The 16478-nt window shown below is 35.6% G+C and overlaps 1 protein-coding gene across 5 annotated transcripts in view; it reads left to right on the plus strand.

Annotated features, from left to right (window-relative positions):
- Window positions 1–16478, plus strand: part of LOC147599094 (transcription initiation factor TFIID subunit 4-like) — a 150399-nt gene that overhangs the window by 23911 nt on the left and 110010 nt on the right. For 4 of the 5 annotated variants that reach the window (XR_015259992.1, XM_086757942.1, XM_086757944.1 and 1 more), the window contains 3 exons: window positions 371–628; window positions 10250–10355; window positions 14691–14805. Coding sequence is in view for 4 of the 5 variants with exons in the window: in XM_086757942.1 (XP_086614068.1) it covers window positions 371–628; window positions 10250–10355; window positions 14691–14805 (479 nt within the window). In the remaining variant the exon portion in view is untranslated. The remainder of the gene's footprint in view (window positions 1–370; window positions 629–10249; window positions 10356–14690; window positions 14806–16478) is intronic. The other variant, XM_086757943.1, reaches the window with a different exon arrangement.

Below are 16478 nucleotides of genomic sequence, written 5' to 3' on the forward strand. Positions count from 1 at the left end.
GCATGCTGTCAGAATAGAGTTGTTCCTACGGTTCTACCTTTTCTGTTGTCCATTTTTTGCCTTTCCAAAGACCTAAACTACAAGTTCTAAGTAGTCTTGAGGATGGGAGTGTTATATTTTACTGCTACGGTGGAATTAGGGCACATCAAAATCTACAGGGTTGCTAAATCCAAATTGAAAGCTTATTAAAAATGTCAATGGAACTTTCCCTCTTACATTTTGTAATGTAATTATGTTCAATCTTATTTCTTTTTGACAAACAGGCACATAGTAAAATTAAAGAAAGCTACGTTATTTTGTTTACAGCAAATTTCAAAATGTTTGTCAACCTGCTAAATTTGATATTTCATAAACTTTCTTCTGTTTTTAGAAAAGTCTACCTGCATTGAGACAATCTTTACTGAATAGTCAACATTCAGTTTTGCAAGGACAGCCGTCTCAGCAGTCACTTCAACAAACCAAGCTATCACAAGTTATACCTCAGTCTGCCTCTGGAAGCATTTCCTCTGTTGTCACAACACAGACAGTAGGAATAAGGCAACCAAACAACATTTGCACAGTCTCTGTATCAAATACAGTGCAGCCTCCTCAGGTTAAGGTGGTACAGTCAAATCAGAGTTCTCAACTGGTAGGTACTGTAGTATAAAAACTGTATAGCGGTTTTCAATGTTATTTTTATTGCGACTTGTTTGGGAAAATACCTTTTTGTTTGTTTGTATCATATTCTGCGATATATAGTAGTACCTCATTTTCTGGCAGTTCACATGCATGTTCGACTGTTAGTTTAGATAATGCTACTAACATAGCTTAAATTTAAGAAAGTACGCTCTTGGCCTTTCTGTCTGGAATACAGTTTTTGTTGTATGAGCACAGTGGAATCTGAGTTAATTACAAATGTAGAACAGAAAGCTTTTCATGACTTACAGGCAAGAGTATAATTTTTAGTATATCATTAGATATGCTGCCTTGCTTAGATTAGTCTGCATTAAAATTAACTCTGTCTCATTTTAAACTCTTCTACGCATAGTTCTAGAATCTTGTAGAAGAATAGCTGTACTGTACCAGTATGTTTTGTTTAGAAATAGTGCCGTACTTTGTTATGTACTGAAATCCATCATTATGGTGCATGTTGGAGTATTATGTGCTTAAACTCATTAATTTCAAAGGCCTTATCAATAAGGCCACTGTACAGCCAGTTACTCACTTGAGTGTGTGGTGAATTTATTTTGCTATTATGTAGGATCTTGCATGTGTGTTTACAGCTGTAATTAAATATATATTCAGGATTTTTACAAGGCTTTGAGTTTATACAGCCATTATCATCCTTCAAGCGAAGATGTAAGAGTTTGTGTCTGTGGTTTCTGTGTATGTATGAGTAAACTACTTGACATAGGTTTCAAAATCAAATTGAGAAGTTCCAGAAGGGTGTATCAAGTCGGTAAAAATCCATATTATCAAGATTCAGAAATGCACTTATAATGTAAAACCTTACAAGGATCTATCCTTGAGTTTATAGGCTCTATAAAGGATATAAATAATTCAGAGGGTGTGTGGAGAGAGAATATTTCTTTTGCTTTAATTTAAAAGTAGCAGTGCACAATCTGAAAATGTCTTAGCCATCTAAGCCATGGCTTTTGAACCTTACAAATACTTTCTAGCAGTACTAACTTTAAAATGAAATTAATATAATTTCATCATCCTTCAGTGAGCATAGTTTTAATGTGTAAGAACGTCTTTGATGCCAAGACTTGTAACTGACTTTTGTAACACACACAAGACATTTGGATATTTTGCACCTCAACTGGGCTGCTTTCTGTTCAGCCACTTGCATTCTTTCTTTTTCTAAGATGGGTTCTCCCCACCCCTTCTGAACTGTTGTATTAGTTAGAAAAGTGTTCCTCAGACTTTGTGATTTCTTTTTGGTTTATCCATGTTTCGCAAGACTGAACTGGTAATAGCTTTGGTGCTTCAAGACAAGGAAGCAGGAAGCAGGTTGTAGTTACAGGCTGTAGGTGTAAAAATTACTCCCTGTCCTGGGGAAAGCAAACTTGTGACAGCAGCTGACAGATTCCATACAAGTATAAAAGTTCAGGGCCAGAAAGTGTAGCCTTATCTCGTGGCACAATCTTAGGACTAACCTGCTGCCAGGTAACACGGCTTTTTCCAATGTTTAGCAACCCACTTTCAACACCCCTGTGCCTGCTAGGCAGGTTGCGCCCCACCTTTTGAGAAACACTGATATAGAACAAAAATGTGTCAGTAAATCTGCAGGAATTCTTTTCATTATGGTGATAGTTGTTCCAGAATATTTTCTGAATGGGATAAAGCCAAATTTATGGGAGAAGACACCTTCTGTGTGTCTCTTTCATGTGAACGCATACTCAAAGAAAGCAATTGTGATGTTAACCTGCATGGAGGTTAACAATGTGAAGAGTTGCTCTGTCATCTTATTGAATGTACCTATGCAATGTGAGGGAGCTGAAAACTGCTAAATTAATATATCATGGATTGATCTGATGGGCAAAATAAGTTGTTTTCTGTCTGTAAGGAGGTCATAGGTCTAGGACTCAACTTTAATCTTACTGGGTACATGAAATGACCACTATATTTTCAAAAGGTGGCAAACTGCAGAGCAAAGCTATGCTTAATACTATTCATTTTCTGTAAGATATTTAGGGAGAAGTTAACACATTAAAAATTTAAATTTGTTGGCTTTATTGCAAAACTGGCTTTCTGTATTTGCTTTCAGTTTATCAGTAATTAGTTAATAGAACCAAACCATTAGATTAACCAAGCACTACTTAATGGCCCTCAGATTAGTTCTATACAGACAAAAGCAGCATCAGGCAGTAAGAGACACTGCATAAAAAAATCCTACATACCACAACAACCATCAACTTAGGTGCCAAGCAGACAACCCAGCAGCATCTCCATTTCACACTACTAATTGTTTATAAGTATTCACTTTTTTGTGGTGACAGTGATCACACTCTTCACACTGCTTAGTGCTCCCCAAAATCAGAGCGCAGGAGAGAGCTGCTGGCCATCTTGCCTGGGACTTGTCCGGAAGAGAAAGATTACAGCTGGCGTGCCTTAGGGTGGGCAGCACTGATGGAGGAAACTGGCTGAGGTCCAGATTTTCCAAGCCTGCAGCTCACTGGAGAGAGTTCCAGCTGGCTTTGCGAACTGTCCAGCTGCAGAAGGGCAAGCCTGTTTTGGAATATAGATCCTTTCAGACCAGCCAGTTCACAGTAGTCTAGTTTCTTTTAAAATGTGGAGAATGTGTTAGCGGTTCCTTTCTTTTGACTTTCCTGTTTTACAAAGGGGTCAGATGTGGTGATACTTCTCCCAGTTATGTTGACATATCTTCCCAGCATGGGAATTCTGTGTACACTGTTCAGCATGCAATGTAGATTGCATAAAGGAGACTTCACCATTAAAATGTATAGTGTTAGTGGAGAGGAAAGAGGAGACTATTTTATGGATCTGTTTTGTAAAGTACTGGAATCGTGTTCCAATACGATGAAGGAGCTATGCTCTGAAGAGCTAGATAGTGCTGTTAACTGTCTAAGTAACGACTATCTATCTAGTAGTTACCAGCTAGATAGTGCTGGTAACTACTTCCAGCTTTGGAAAAGAGGAATAATCTTACGCTAATATTTTATTGATGAGACACTAATGAGATAAGCCAGCAATTGATTTTGTTTTAAGTGTTTTAAGTGCAATGTTCAAAGTTTGTCTAAATTGTCATTCTTGGCCTTATATATGCAGACATTTCCTGTCCTGTTCTGGATGTTATAGCAGATAAAATTTCTATGAATAAGAGAGACGTTCTTTATTAAATGTGTTGAAGCTGTAAGTAGATTGATGAGTAATGGAGATCGATTAGCACTTTATATATTGTGTTGAGTCTGCATCATAAGAAGAAAGTACTCCTGCAGATTGGAGCCAATTATTCAATTTAAATGATAAAGAAGCAGTAAGAAGTTCAAAGTCATCCATCTGAATTAAAATAAATTTAATTATATGCAAAGCAATATAAGATTTGTGTAGGTCTAGGATTAGGAAAGATGTACAGAAATACATCTGGACCATTGTTGCTGCAGTAGATTGTGCACAATGTCTAGAGGGGAGATTTTGCCATCTTCTAAGTTACCTTAGAATAGTATTTGCTAAAACACTTACTAACACTTTTCCAGCGACTGTTGTAGTGGTTAGAGGCTCTCAAAAGGTGAGATAGAGTAATGGAATTTGGAAACAAGATATAACAGCAGAATAAGCATTATGTTGTGTGGGAATGTTCTGCTTTGCTTTTTAATTCTCTACTGAAGCTTTTTTGGCATCAGTTTTCTGTTGTTAAATGATCATAATTTGTACACATTTTAGTGACTCACAGGAAATAATTTTCTTTCTGTCCTGTGTGCAAGGCAGCTTAGAAATGGAAGAGTAAAATATGACTATTTGGATAAAAGGAGTAGTTTCTGTTAATGAACTAATAAAGATCTAGTTACTGACTTGGTATTTGGTGTACAATAAAATTTAAATTAAAATGACTGTTGAGCAGTAGGTGTCTGAGATCCACTAACAGGAACAAAGCCTGTACTTGACAAATTGTATGCCTATTTGAAATACAGCCTAGTACTTTTCTAAGTTGTTATAATGGACTTTACTTTCAGTATTTTCTGGGCTGTACCTTAATATAAGGAGGATGTTGGCAATGAGTGCTGTTTGGAAACCAGTAGCAAAAGATGGCAATTAAAGGACAGACTTTAAGAAAGCAAAGACTAAAAGAGAAGCTTAAGAGAATTAAACACACATAACTTGGTCAAACCCTGACTAAAGGGGAGCATAAAAAACATTTACAAATATTTTAAGGGTTTAAACATCAAAGTATATTGATGAATTACTTAGAGTGGTCAAAGAGAGTACAAATATGAATAACAGGATATAATTAAGTAAGGTAGGATTTAGGCAGACTATAAGGCAAAATGTCCTTACAGTAAGACAGATTATTAGATGGTAGATCAGGGTCCCAAAGGCAGTGATGAAAAAGCCATCATTGAAAAGATTCAAAATCAGACCAGGTTAAATACTCTAGGAAGAATTGTATAATAAATTGAGGAGCAGGTGGGACAAGTGATCCAGTGGCTTTTGATATTAATTTTCCTCATTGCTTCTTTGAAACAATATCCTCAATGGAACAATATGGTTGTCAGAGTAACATTAAAAATTACATGCTGAGATTTTAACAAGCCAGGTTTTTTTTTTTATTTGGGAGGAAAAATAATTGCTTATGCGAATTTTGAGGCACTGTTGAAAAATTGTAACTGTTACTATTACAGCATGGTAAACAATGGTAAATATGAATTCTAGGCCCGTAAAAGCATGAACATTGGAAGTTAATGCTGCCAGATTACATGATAGCTGAGGTTTGATATGACATTTATCTTCAGGAGTGAGTAGACTGATAAATCACAAGTGGCATAGCCACAAGTGAGTTAGCAAGTGTTTACTCATGAGTGAAGATAAATGTCATATCGGACCATAGCCATTCTGAATTTTGTACATTTACAAGTGGCTTGTTTCTTCCTTGTACAATACTTTTTTTTACCTTAATTGAGAGAAAAAATGCTTGGTAGATGATATATTTTCCAAATTTATTTTTATTTTCCATTCTTTGCAGAAGCTTCTATTTCCTGTGCTTTTATTTTTATTGCTGTATTTGATATGCTTAAGCTTTTGGGTCAGATGCTTTTGTTGTGAAGTGTGATTTACGTAAATTGGGTCAGGCTGATTTTGCAGCCCTTGTCAAGAAAGGGGAAGAAATCATTGGGACCCCATGCATCTGCATTGGTAAAGAAGCATCTGCATTGTTGGGACTTGCAAAATCCTTACCCTCAAAAATTTCAGGACTCAAAAAAGTCCTAAAGGACTTTTCCTTTCATTGGATGTAGGTAGTAGCTTTCATTTCTATGCAGTATCTCCTGTTTAAGTAAGATAAAGAGAACAGCCTTTCTACTTTTATACATTTTATGTGCTTTGGCAGAATTCTTTCTCAATCTGTGTTTGTTGATCATTTCTGTTGTTAGTTATTGATCTGTGTTCACACCTGTAATGTGTTCTGTGTCCTGCAATAACATGTATGGTAGAAGTTTCACACCTGTCATGGTATGATCATCACCTTTTGGCTTGAAATTAGGACCAGAGAGCACTATTATTTTATCCTCATATAGTTATTGAATCTAAGCTTTTTGCAGAAGGATGTTAAATGAATATTTCAGCTGTCACCACTTTGTTATTCTGATTGTCAATCATGTGACTGTTAAATATCCTTTTTTTTCATCTTTGTAAGTCTACTTGTTTTGTGGAAGCACCTTTGTATAAACATCTCTTTTTCCGGATGTGAAAATAAAGTCCATTTTAGAAATGGACAGAGTAGTAGTCTGAAGCATTCAGGAAGTGAGAGAAGGAACTTGTCTGGAGGAGCAGACCAAATGCTGAATCAAAGTGAGCGTGACCAGTGGAGTGGAAAGATGAAATAAAAAAAGAGAGAGAATACTTTCTATTGTGAGAAATATGTGTCTTATTTTGCAGAAGAATGTTATTTTGTAGAAGAATATTTAGGTAACCTTTCACATGTTGCACTCGGAGAAGCAACGTTGTGACTTTCCTGCTTCAGTGTGTTCCTTGAAGAGTTCCAAAGTGCAGCAGCCTAGGAGATGATTCTTAACTTTCGACTGATAGGTTGAAGAAGAATAAGCTGGTATATGACAGTACTTGCTGTCTCAGCACTGTCTTGATCATGATTTTGTTTGCTAATTTTGCTATTTTCCAGACTCATTATAAAATCCAGGTGATGACTAAATCACATTAAATCTTTTATAATTACTGTGCCTTTGTTGTTACTGTTCTGCTGTTGTGCTTGCTGTCTTCGGTGGTACAAATAATGAAAATGGCTTCCCTTCTTTTTAGTGGAGATGGAATGATGAACAGTTTCTGTAAACTTTGAAGACTTTTATATTCTGTCTTGTTACCTTTTCTGACTCAGCACTTTTATAAGATCGTTGGTGCTGTGATTATGGATGTAGTGGTAAAAGGTTGGAAAGGACTTCTGGAGGTGTCTAGTCCAACCTTCTGCTTACAGATCAGCATGTTGGCCAGGGCCTTGACCAGTCATGTTTTGAGTATCTTCAAGATGAGATGGGCATCTTGGCCTCTCTGGGCAACCTGTTCCAGTGCTTGCCCACCATTATGGTAGTTTTTTTTTACTTATATTAAATGGAAATTTCCCATGTTCCGACTTGTGCCCGTTGTGTCACATCCTTCTCTCTATACCTCTGAGAGAGCCTGGCTCTATCTTCTCTGTGTCTTCCTATTAGGTGGTTGCAGACAGCGATGAGATCTGCCCTTTACTGAAGGCTGAAGTAATGTCTAATAACCTCAGTATACTAAAACATCCACGTCTATATCTTCTGTATCAGTCTAGGTTAGTAAATTGGTGCTTATGAACTAATGATCTGGGAGTCAGCATTGATTCAGCATAGGAATAGATAACATTAGATGGAGTACACTCACGTATTTTTAGGCTATAAGAAATAATTTAAGTTGATCATCTCCAAGACTAGGTTGCCAGTACATTGTTCATTATCTACACTTTTCAGGCCAAGTTAAGGACATAATAGTAATGTTTATGATGTTAGGAGAACAGACAAGAGGATTAAAACAGTTTGAATTATTTTAATCGATGAAGAGCGGTTTAGATTGTTTATACATTTTAATGCAGGGTCAGTTACCTTTGAGTCATCATTTTTTACCATGTCCCTTGTTAGCCTGCAAAAAAAGTCATGCTTTCTGTTTCAGAAACAAATTGATAATGTTCATTCCTTAATCACTTTCAGACCTGAAGATTGCATCTGTGTTGAAACATATCTTAAAACTGTATAGAAACTGGAATTTAAGTTAGTGTAAAATGTTGCTGAGTTCAGGTGCAGTTGTTCCCTTTAGAGGGTGCGTGCTTATTGCCGATCGATTTCTGTATGGAATTTAAGATTATAATTTTGATCTGTGCTTCTTGAAAGAGCTTTTCTCAATCACTTTCAGCACTTTTACATATGTTGAAGTCCTAGTACAGTACTTGTTAAAGGATATTTTTTGAATGTATTCGATAATGAAGAAAACATTGCCCTTAGTTATGTCATCTTAAATGGTTAAATACTGTCCTATCTTAAATGGTGTTAGTGGCTCAGTTTTTAGGGCACTCACATGAAAGTATTAATCAGGTGAAACAGAACTTGATTCTGTCTCTAGAAGGTGCTTGTTTCACAGACTAAAAATATCTAATTGCAGACAATTACTGTAATACCAGGTAGTAATTCTATCCACAGGTCACACACATCTCCTTTTTGGCCTGGCTTCTGCCCAGTTAAGGTATGACTGCTTTTCTTCACTATTCTCTGAAAACTCAGAGGATAAGTTATTATAAAAGTGGCAGCATTCTCCCTCTTTTTCCTACCAATGTAGTCTTTTTTTTTTTTCTGTGGTGCATTCTATCTCCTTACTCATTAAAATACACTTGTACATGTTTCCTGTGTATCAGAACGCAGTCAAAATAAACTTTTTCCCTCGTTTTCACTTACCACCTCTATTTCTTTCTTGTTTTTAAGCATGGTAGCTACTTTATTCTTTCCACTCTGGATGTCACTATTTACTCACTGCTTGTCTTGACCAAGTAAATTTATATCTGTTTGCTCCATTTGTGTGCTTAGTACAAATGCTTAATTTTCCTTCAGTGTCCACAATTGAAGCTGAATCCGTAATCTTTTTTTCCCTTTGCTCTTTCTGCAAGGTAGCTATTGCTAATACTTCTACATCCGCAGGTTTATTATGACTTTTCAACTTCTAGTATTTTAGGATGTACAGAATGCAATTTTGTAACTTCAAAATGGCCCTGTTTGTTTTTTTTTCCTGCAGATTACATTACAGGTCTTGTTCTCTCATTACTCTTTTCTTGTTCATAGTTTTCACCTCTCTTCCCATTTGAGAGCCCTGGTTCCTGCTGATGGAACGATTTTGTATTTGTTCTATCGCTTCTTCATTCTCTACTTTTATGTCTCATTTGAAAATACCCTTTCTCCTTTCTTTTTCTCCATAGCCTACTTCGAAGTCAGAGATTTGGCCAGTCATTATTCAGCTGAATAATCTGGGTTTAGATACACTTTGTAAGAATAACGCTGGCTGGCGCTGAATAAAGGTGCAGTGGTTCCCATTTGCTGCACGTAGCGGTGTGTAGCACGGCGTATTGGCTTCTAGGAGGGAATGCCGCATCCTGCGGGTGTGAGACTGGGACGTGTAATTCAGAAACAGCAGACACATTATACAGTGGGAGTAACGAAGTTGTGATTGTGAAGAGCACATGACTTCTGAAGTTGTCATGCCTGAGTTGTGGTTGTAATCTTGTTCGCAGCTATTTGCTTGTATTTTGTTTGCAGCGTTTATTTATGGCCTTCTTTTTCCAGCTCTGCAGCATCCATGCATCTTTTTGAATCTTCTGTTCATTACATCTGTGCCTACCTTGTCCCTAATTTCATGAACATACATTTTGCTGTTGCTTAGACGTGACCCTTGCAGCCTTTTTGATTTGTTTTGTTTATGGGTCAAATTCTAAGTTTCTAACTCAGTGTCAGTTTTGGCTAAGGACTTCAGAACTTGGTTTAGTAGTAAATGAAACCTTGAGAATATCCAGTTACCATTTAAAAGATGAATAGTTTATGATCACCACAAAACATTGTTTTCTTTCTTGTGTGTATCAAACCCGTAATATTTTAGAATTTACTTGTAGTATATATTTTCTTTAAAAAGTGTAATGTATAGTGAAAGGCCTAACTGTTGTAGGTGGATACCACTAAAATTATTGCAGCATTTTCTTCCTCAAAAATGCTTTTCTTCCTAGTAAAACTTCCGATGACAAAAGTCTAAACTTTAATATTAACCTTACTACTTTGAAATATATTTTTGCTGAAGGTTGTAACATATGACATTTGTGTCAAATGCATTCAAAGCATAACGGCAAAACAGGGATATACACACACACACAACCACATGCATTACATGAATATGACTTTTGTCACTAACTGGTTGTGCTTTTAGAGATCTATATGCTTATATTAGTAATGACAGGTATTAGTATGTTTACGTTGTGTGTGTTTGTGTATAAAGAGTATAATATGAGTATACTTTTTTTTAATAATAGCAGATTATCCAGTCAACATGTGCTCAAACTGTGAAACGAAACCCTGCTTGCCAGACTACCCAGATTAGGATGCCAGTGGTAATAACTCAGACCATTAGACCACAAGGTATGGGTTTAAATGTTTTAGTGAGATTGTTACCTTTGTATTAATTTTATTGTCATTACAACTAGTAGCATGGGAAAAACAGCGTTGACATTGGCAGACTTGATATTAATTTTTTATTTCATACTGGCTGAGGAATGCATGTTTTCACTATGCAGTTTCAAGGTATTTCAGATCAACAGTGAAATGTTTTGAAAGAACCTTAGGACCGAACTCTCACATTCTTAGCTCCTTACTCAGCAGTTTTTCATGGAAGAGTTCTGAAAGAAGTCAGGAACTTGACTCTTAGTGTCATAAGCTCTGTACTCTGGGCTAAGAAAGGAATTCTTCGTTTTTTTCCTGAAGCCTAGAGAATGCCTCAATTTAATCATGCTACTTTTAACTCTTACTCCTGAAGCGGAACATGATAGTCACTGTCTGCAGCCACAGAGGTCAAGGTAGGAGTCCTAGAGAAATTTCTGAACCCATATGCTTTTTTTTTTTTGTTTCCCTGCCAGTATGTTTACTCTTTGGTGAGGTCAGGGACTGACTGCAGCAACCTGACATGCCATGATTAGCCACGGGAGCAAGAGGTGTGGTTTGTACACAACTTCCTCATCTGTCTGCCTACAGGTGGATTAATGCCTGGCTGATATACTCACTTTTTAAGAGAGTTCTTGAAGCCTTCCTGCTTTCTAATAAATACCGTTTGTTTCTTTCCACCACTAGACCTCTTAGGCTCATTTTTTATTTTTCCTGATTATGTGTGAGAGTATCTTTTTGGATGTGGGCATTTAGATGACTGAGGGTTTGTAATGGAATACAGAGCTTGTCATCTTTAGGTATTGAATCAGAAATCAAACTAGTTTAAATGCACATAAAAGCTATTGCTGCCTATTTTACTTTATTGCTTGGTCTTTTCTGTTCTGCTTGGGAAAAGAAAGCATTAAAAACCCCAGTGATCACAGTTAATAGCAGTTGATGTCTCCTTGTTCTGTTCTCTTGAGAGAATCCAAAGTTTAAATGGACATGGAGACCAAGCTGTCACTGTAATCCTGTAAGGTGTTTTTCCAAGTTAGGAAGAACTGCATTTACTTGTCATAAAAGGTGCATATTTGATAGCACTGATACTAATGACCTGAGTTTATTAACAGGGAAGGTATTTGGCATCTTATAGCATGGACTTTCACTTCTGATTAATGTGTCTGAGAGTGAAGGCTGATTTCATTTCTTTGCTTATTCAGTCTCTTAAGTTGTGAATGTCAACAGCGTGCCACAAATTTGCACAATACTGCCATGTGTCTTTTAAACAATGTATTCAGAATACAAATTTATTCATGACAGCCATTGCCAATGAAATGCAACTTAACTGGCAGTTTGGCTTAAGGAAGACAGCAGTTCATAAAGACCTGTTCATGCCAACTCCTGCTTTCAGGTGAGCTTATTCCTATTTACAAGCCCACCACTATATTATTTAATTACACAGACAAAAATAACAGAATAGAAATTTAGAAAACATACAATTATAAAAGCACTCATCCTGCAGCCTGTGTCTGGGGAAAAGTTCGCCTGTGTGCTTGCAGCTCTAAGAAATGCCACTATGCCGTACTGTCAGGTAGCAGTTTATTTTGATCTTGATGTGTTGTTAAAACTTCCTACTGTGAACACCAGTATAATGATATTTTATACTGGCTTAAGTATATCTGTAGGAGGAGGTAAGATACTGGAATAGGATGTGATCTATATAGAAAATGACAGTAGTATAATTTTGTGGAGTGTAACTTTTAAGGTACACCAGAACTGAGCTAACTTTGACAGAATGATGCATTTTTCCTTCTCAGATAGGAAGGAATCTCCTTGTTTAATGTATCTTTATGTTAATATTAATTCATCCATGTGAACAGACTGTAATACTTTTAAAAACAGTAGTCTAGATTAAGGTGGTAGGCTTTAAGGACTTTCCTGTTAATAAAATTACTTCCACACCAGGGGAAGTAATGCTATAGTTACTTCAAAAAAGTTCACACGCTTTTATCAAGGCACTTATCAGTATAATGATTAGGTGAATTGCTTGGTAATGTTGAGCATCCACATGACAGTTTATTTATACAGATTGAAGAATATGGATGGGTGAATTGAGCTGAAGAATAAAATAATTAGCCAGAGTATTCATTGCAGCTATTTAGCCTGTGCAGAAATACAACTAGGAATTTATAAGCTCCTAAATTTGGGCTTATTTCTCTAGACCACACTACTTAAAATTTGAAATGAGGACTCAGTGGTGAAAGACTCTGTATGTCATTACCAATCCCATGAAATATCTAGGCCCACAGGTGATTTTAATTTTCAAAATATACCCTGCCTCATGATGTAAATTGATGTTTTAGCCATATTTTGTGTCTAACTGCTTAAGCATGTGCAGTTGTGATTAAAACCAGAAAACTTGTATGTCATCCCAAAACATAGGTTTACTTTGCTAGATCCATTTGAGTAGAATTACATATACATGGGATAAAAGAAAGTGAGACTTAATTTTTGCATGTCCAGTGTAGATAAACCATTTTCCTGAGACCAAGAAGTTAACTAGTCTGTTGCTATACCTTTTTGGGTCTTTTTTGTTTTTGTTTTTGTTTTTTTTTAATTAACAGTTATAATCTGCAGAAAACAAACCGTTGATACTAGTTCTGAAGGAATATAATATTAATTCTGGAGGAGTACCACTGTTACCTTAATTTTGCCATTGCAATAATTTTCAGAGTTAACACAATTTTAATCTCCTAGATGTTAATTGTAGGAAGTAGAGATCTGCTAATTTATTGTATTATTTCTTTCCTTCCAGTTCACTTAGTAGAGAACCTTTCAATTAGTTCATCTGAAATAGAGAAATGAATTGTCTGGTCCATGAACTAGTGCTATCTGTGACATCTCATGGACCTTAAATCTTCTGATGACAGCATATTTTTGTTGCCCAGGCTTGGAGCCTGAAGTCCTAAATCTTGTTTTGTATTTGATAATGTTGAGAGTCCACACAACAGTTATTTATACAGACTGAATAACTGAACTAACACTGTCTGATTAGTTTTGCTTTAAGATCATATGTTGAAATTGATGAAGACTTCAGAATAAAAAAAGTAATGCTGCACTCATTCAAAGCTAATGCTTTTTTTTAGGGAAGAAGTATTCTTAAAAGGATTTGTTGGGACACTTGTGTTTAAAGTTGTTATAATTCATGAAAGAAAAATAATGTAACTCTGCTAAGGTTCATACGATGCCATTTTTATGCAATGGAGTTATAGATGTGCAGGAATAACTTTCATGTACTTCTCAAAGTCTCAAACACTATGTTTATGTAACGCTCAATAAAATTGAGTGATACACAAGAAAAAGGTGAGATCTTTTAAGTCAAGTAGACATATGAATTATTTTCACATGCCAAAACACAGGTGCGATTAAAGGCAATACAAAATATAACCCAAGTAAACATGTTTGAGCTTTAAAGGAGGACTTACTCCTAAAGTTTAATTTGTCAATGCTTTTTCAGTTGAATACTGATACAGTGTTTTAATAATAATAAAAAAGGTCTGTTGATTTCCTAATTAGCAAGATAAATTTGTAATTATTTCCTGTTAGATTTTTCCAAATGTCAGAGAGGAATTAATATAAGTTTTTTAATTTACTGTCACAAGAAGCTGAATGTCCACTGTGCTTCAGCTTGTTCAGAAAGCCCAGTTTTACTTCTGCATATAGCCTGTAAAGTCTAGATACATATATGAATTACTTTTAAATCATCATTTTCAAACTAAGAAAGTAAAAGGCAACCTTTACGAGGGGAGTTATGTTCAATTTTACAATAGTGCTTTTTCTTTTACGTACAACAGAAAACATTTAAAAATATTTAAAATAATGTTTTCAACTCTGGAAATACATGTTTTTCATTGCAACAAAGAATAATGACTGTATAAAAAAAATCTAGAAGGCATAGTTAATACCCTGAGTGACTGTGACTTAAAGCATCTGTCTTAAGAACGTTTCAAATTCTGCTTCTTTGTTCTGTGCAGATTACCTAGAAAAATGGCTTACTGGCAATTGGAAACGCACTTGTAGCCGTTATGTGTATTATAACCAGTTATGGCCAATGGTTTTCAGTTTTGGAATCTTCACTATTCTGTAAATATTGAACAACGTATAATGTTAATACAAATTTTGTATTTTAAATTGCTCTTCTTCGGCAGTGTAATCTTTAAAAATAACTTCCTTTGTTTGCAATTTACAGACAGTTAAATTTAGTTCCTGGACAGAAGGTTCTTTGATGTAAATTGTCTAAGACAGCTCATAATAACATTGCTTGGTGTTTTTCAGGCACAGTAGGGAAGGCACCAACAATACAAGCCAGCAAAAGTCCTGGGGGCTTTGGTGTTCAGGTCTCTGCAAATCAGAAAAACAAGCTGAATGACCCTGGAGGTGGTTCTTTCAGGTAAAAAAAATAAAAAATAATAAAAAAATATGCAGGGGGATGGTTGGGGGGGATCTTAGATGTAAAATAGAATTTAGAATTGGTGTAACACCAGAGGGCAGTGTTTTACAACAATTCTTGCCTTTTCTCACTGTGATTGGATGATGATTTTCTTACTTAGTTCTATTTTTAAAAAAAAGGAGGGGATCATGACATGTCTTGAGAATTTTTCTCCAAATACACTTTTTAATTCTTTTTTTTTAAGCCTTTAATTCTGTGGATTATGATAAAACTTATGATAAATGAAATTACATGTGTGAAGTTTAAAAAAAAATACAGTTTGGTTTATGTATCAGATTCTAATGTTCGTATGGAATGTATCTTGCTGAGAAGATACTAATTGTGATGACAAGGCATCCTGTCAGTAAGCTTCTGCAGCTAAGCTGCAGCTGTCCCTCCATCAGCATAGAGAAAATACTGTATGGTTTTGGTAGTGGGTTTGGAGTTGGTTTTGTGTGTGCATGTAGGATTGTTCTTGGTTTTAAAGAAGTCATTGCTGTATCTCTTTCACATGTCTACTTATGTAGCAGAGGCTGGGCTATTCTGCGGATCCCTGTAGTAATCAGATGCTGCAAAGGTTAAACACAGTAGCACTGAGGCATTGAGCTGCTATACCAGTTCTTTTGTACTTCAGACTTTTATTTATATATATATTGCACGTTTTTGCTTTTTGTGGTTAGAAGCAAATCTTCTGTTTACTGCGTTTTGCTTTTGCTACCATCATTTAAATTTTTTTTTAACTGGTGAAAGTACATTTTATTTGTGTTTAAACATTTTCTTTGTTAAATGACAGGATATTCTTAGATTTTCATTTTTGTCTTCTGGAATTCTTATATTGCTCTGACATCATCAAACCAGTCATTAATTTTCAGGCTTGTGCTTTTGCAGGTGAAGTAAAAGAGAATTTGTAGCTCTTTGAAATATCTCTGCTTTGAGGCATGTCAGTATTGCAACTAATAGTAGTAGTCCTTAGTATTAATCTAGAAGCAAAATCATTCAATCTTTTATTTTCCAATGCTTTTGCCTCCCACTGAGTATTTAAATGATTTAAAATGTCTGTTGGGTTCAATTGTACTGTCTTAATAAGTATTTTTTATGTTTGTAAGCAACATGAGCATTTATTCTTTGTTAGTATAGCTTTCAATTTTACATACACCAAAAGGGACAGCATTTTTTTAACTGGATGTTGTAAACTGTGCCAGGATTGATTCTTGCATTCACTTAGTTTATACATAGAATATATTAGGTTAGCCGGAATTGTTAATTTTCCCTTGGGGAGAAGCAAATGCTCAAGGCACTGATTGATAAATCAATAAATCTTTAGTGAGTTTGGTAAATAAGCTGTCAAGGGTATATGTCATTTTTCCTCTAGAGAACAAATTTTAGTCAGAATGAATGTGTTTGTTTCCTTGCATTGTTTCCTCCTTCAAAATAGAAAGACACAAAGCTTCATTTAAATAAGTCCATAAAATTGCAAGGATTTATTAAACAGCAGCAAAGATCAAGCTTTTTCTTGGTATCTTAACAAAGAATTCAGTTGTTTGCATATTTGCATTTCAACCCCTAACCTCTCCTGAGGACAAATAGATGTCTGACTATTAAGCCTAAAGGCACAGAGCTGGAAATCTGTATTA

The sequence above is a fragment of the Chlamydotis macqueenii genome, chromosome 13 (genome assembly GCF_036417535.1).
Source record: "Chlamydotis macqueenii isolate bChlMac1 chromosome 13, bChlMac1.mat, whole genome shotgun sequence".
Taxonomy (NCBI): domain Eukaryota; kingdom Metazoa; phylum Chordata; class Aves; order Otidiformes; family Otididae; genus Chlamydotis; species Chlamydotis macqueenii.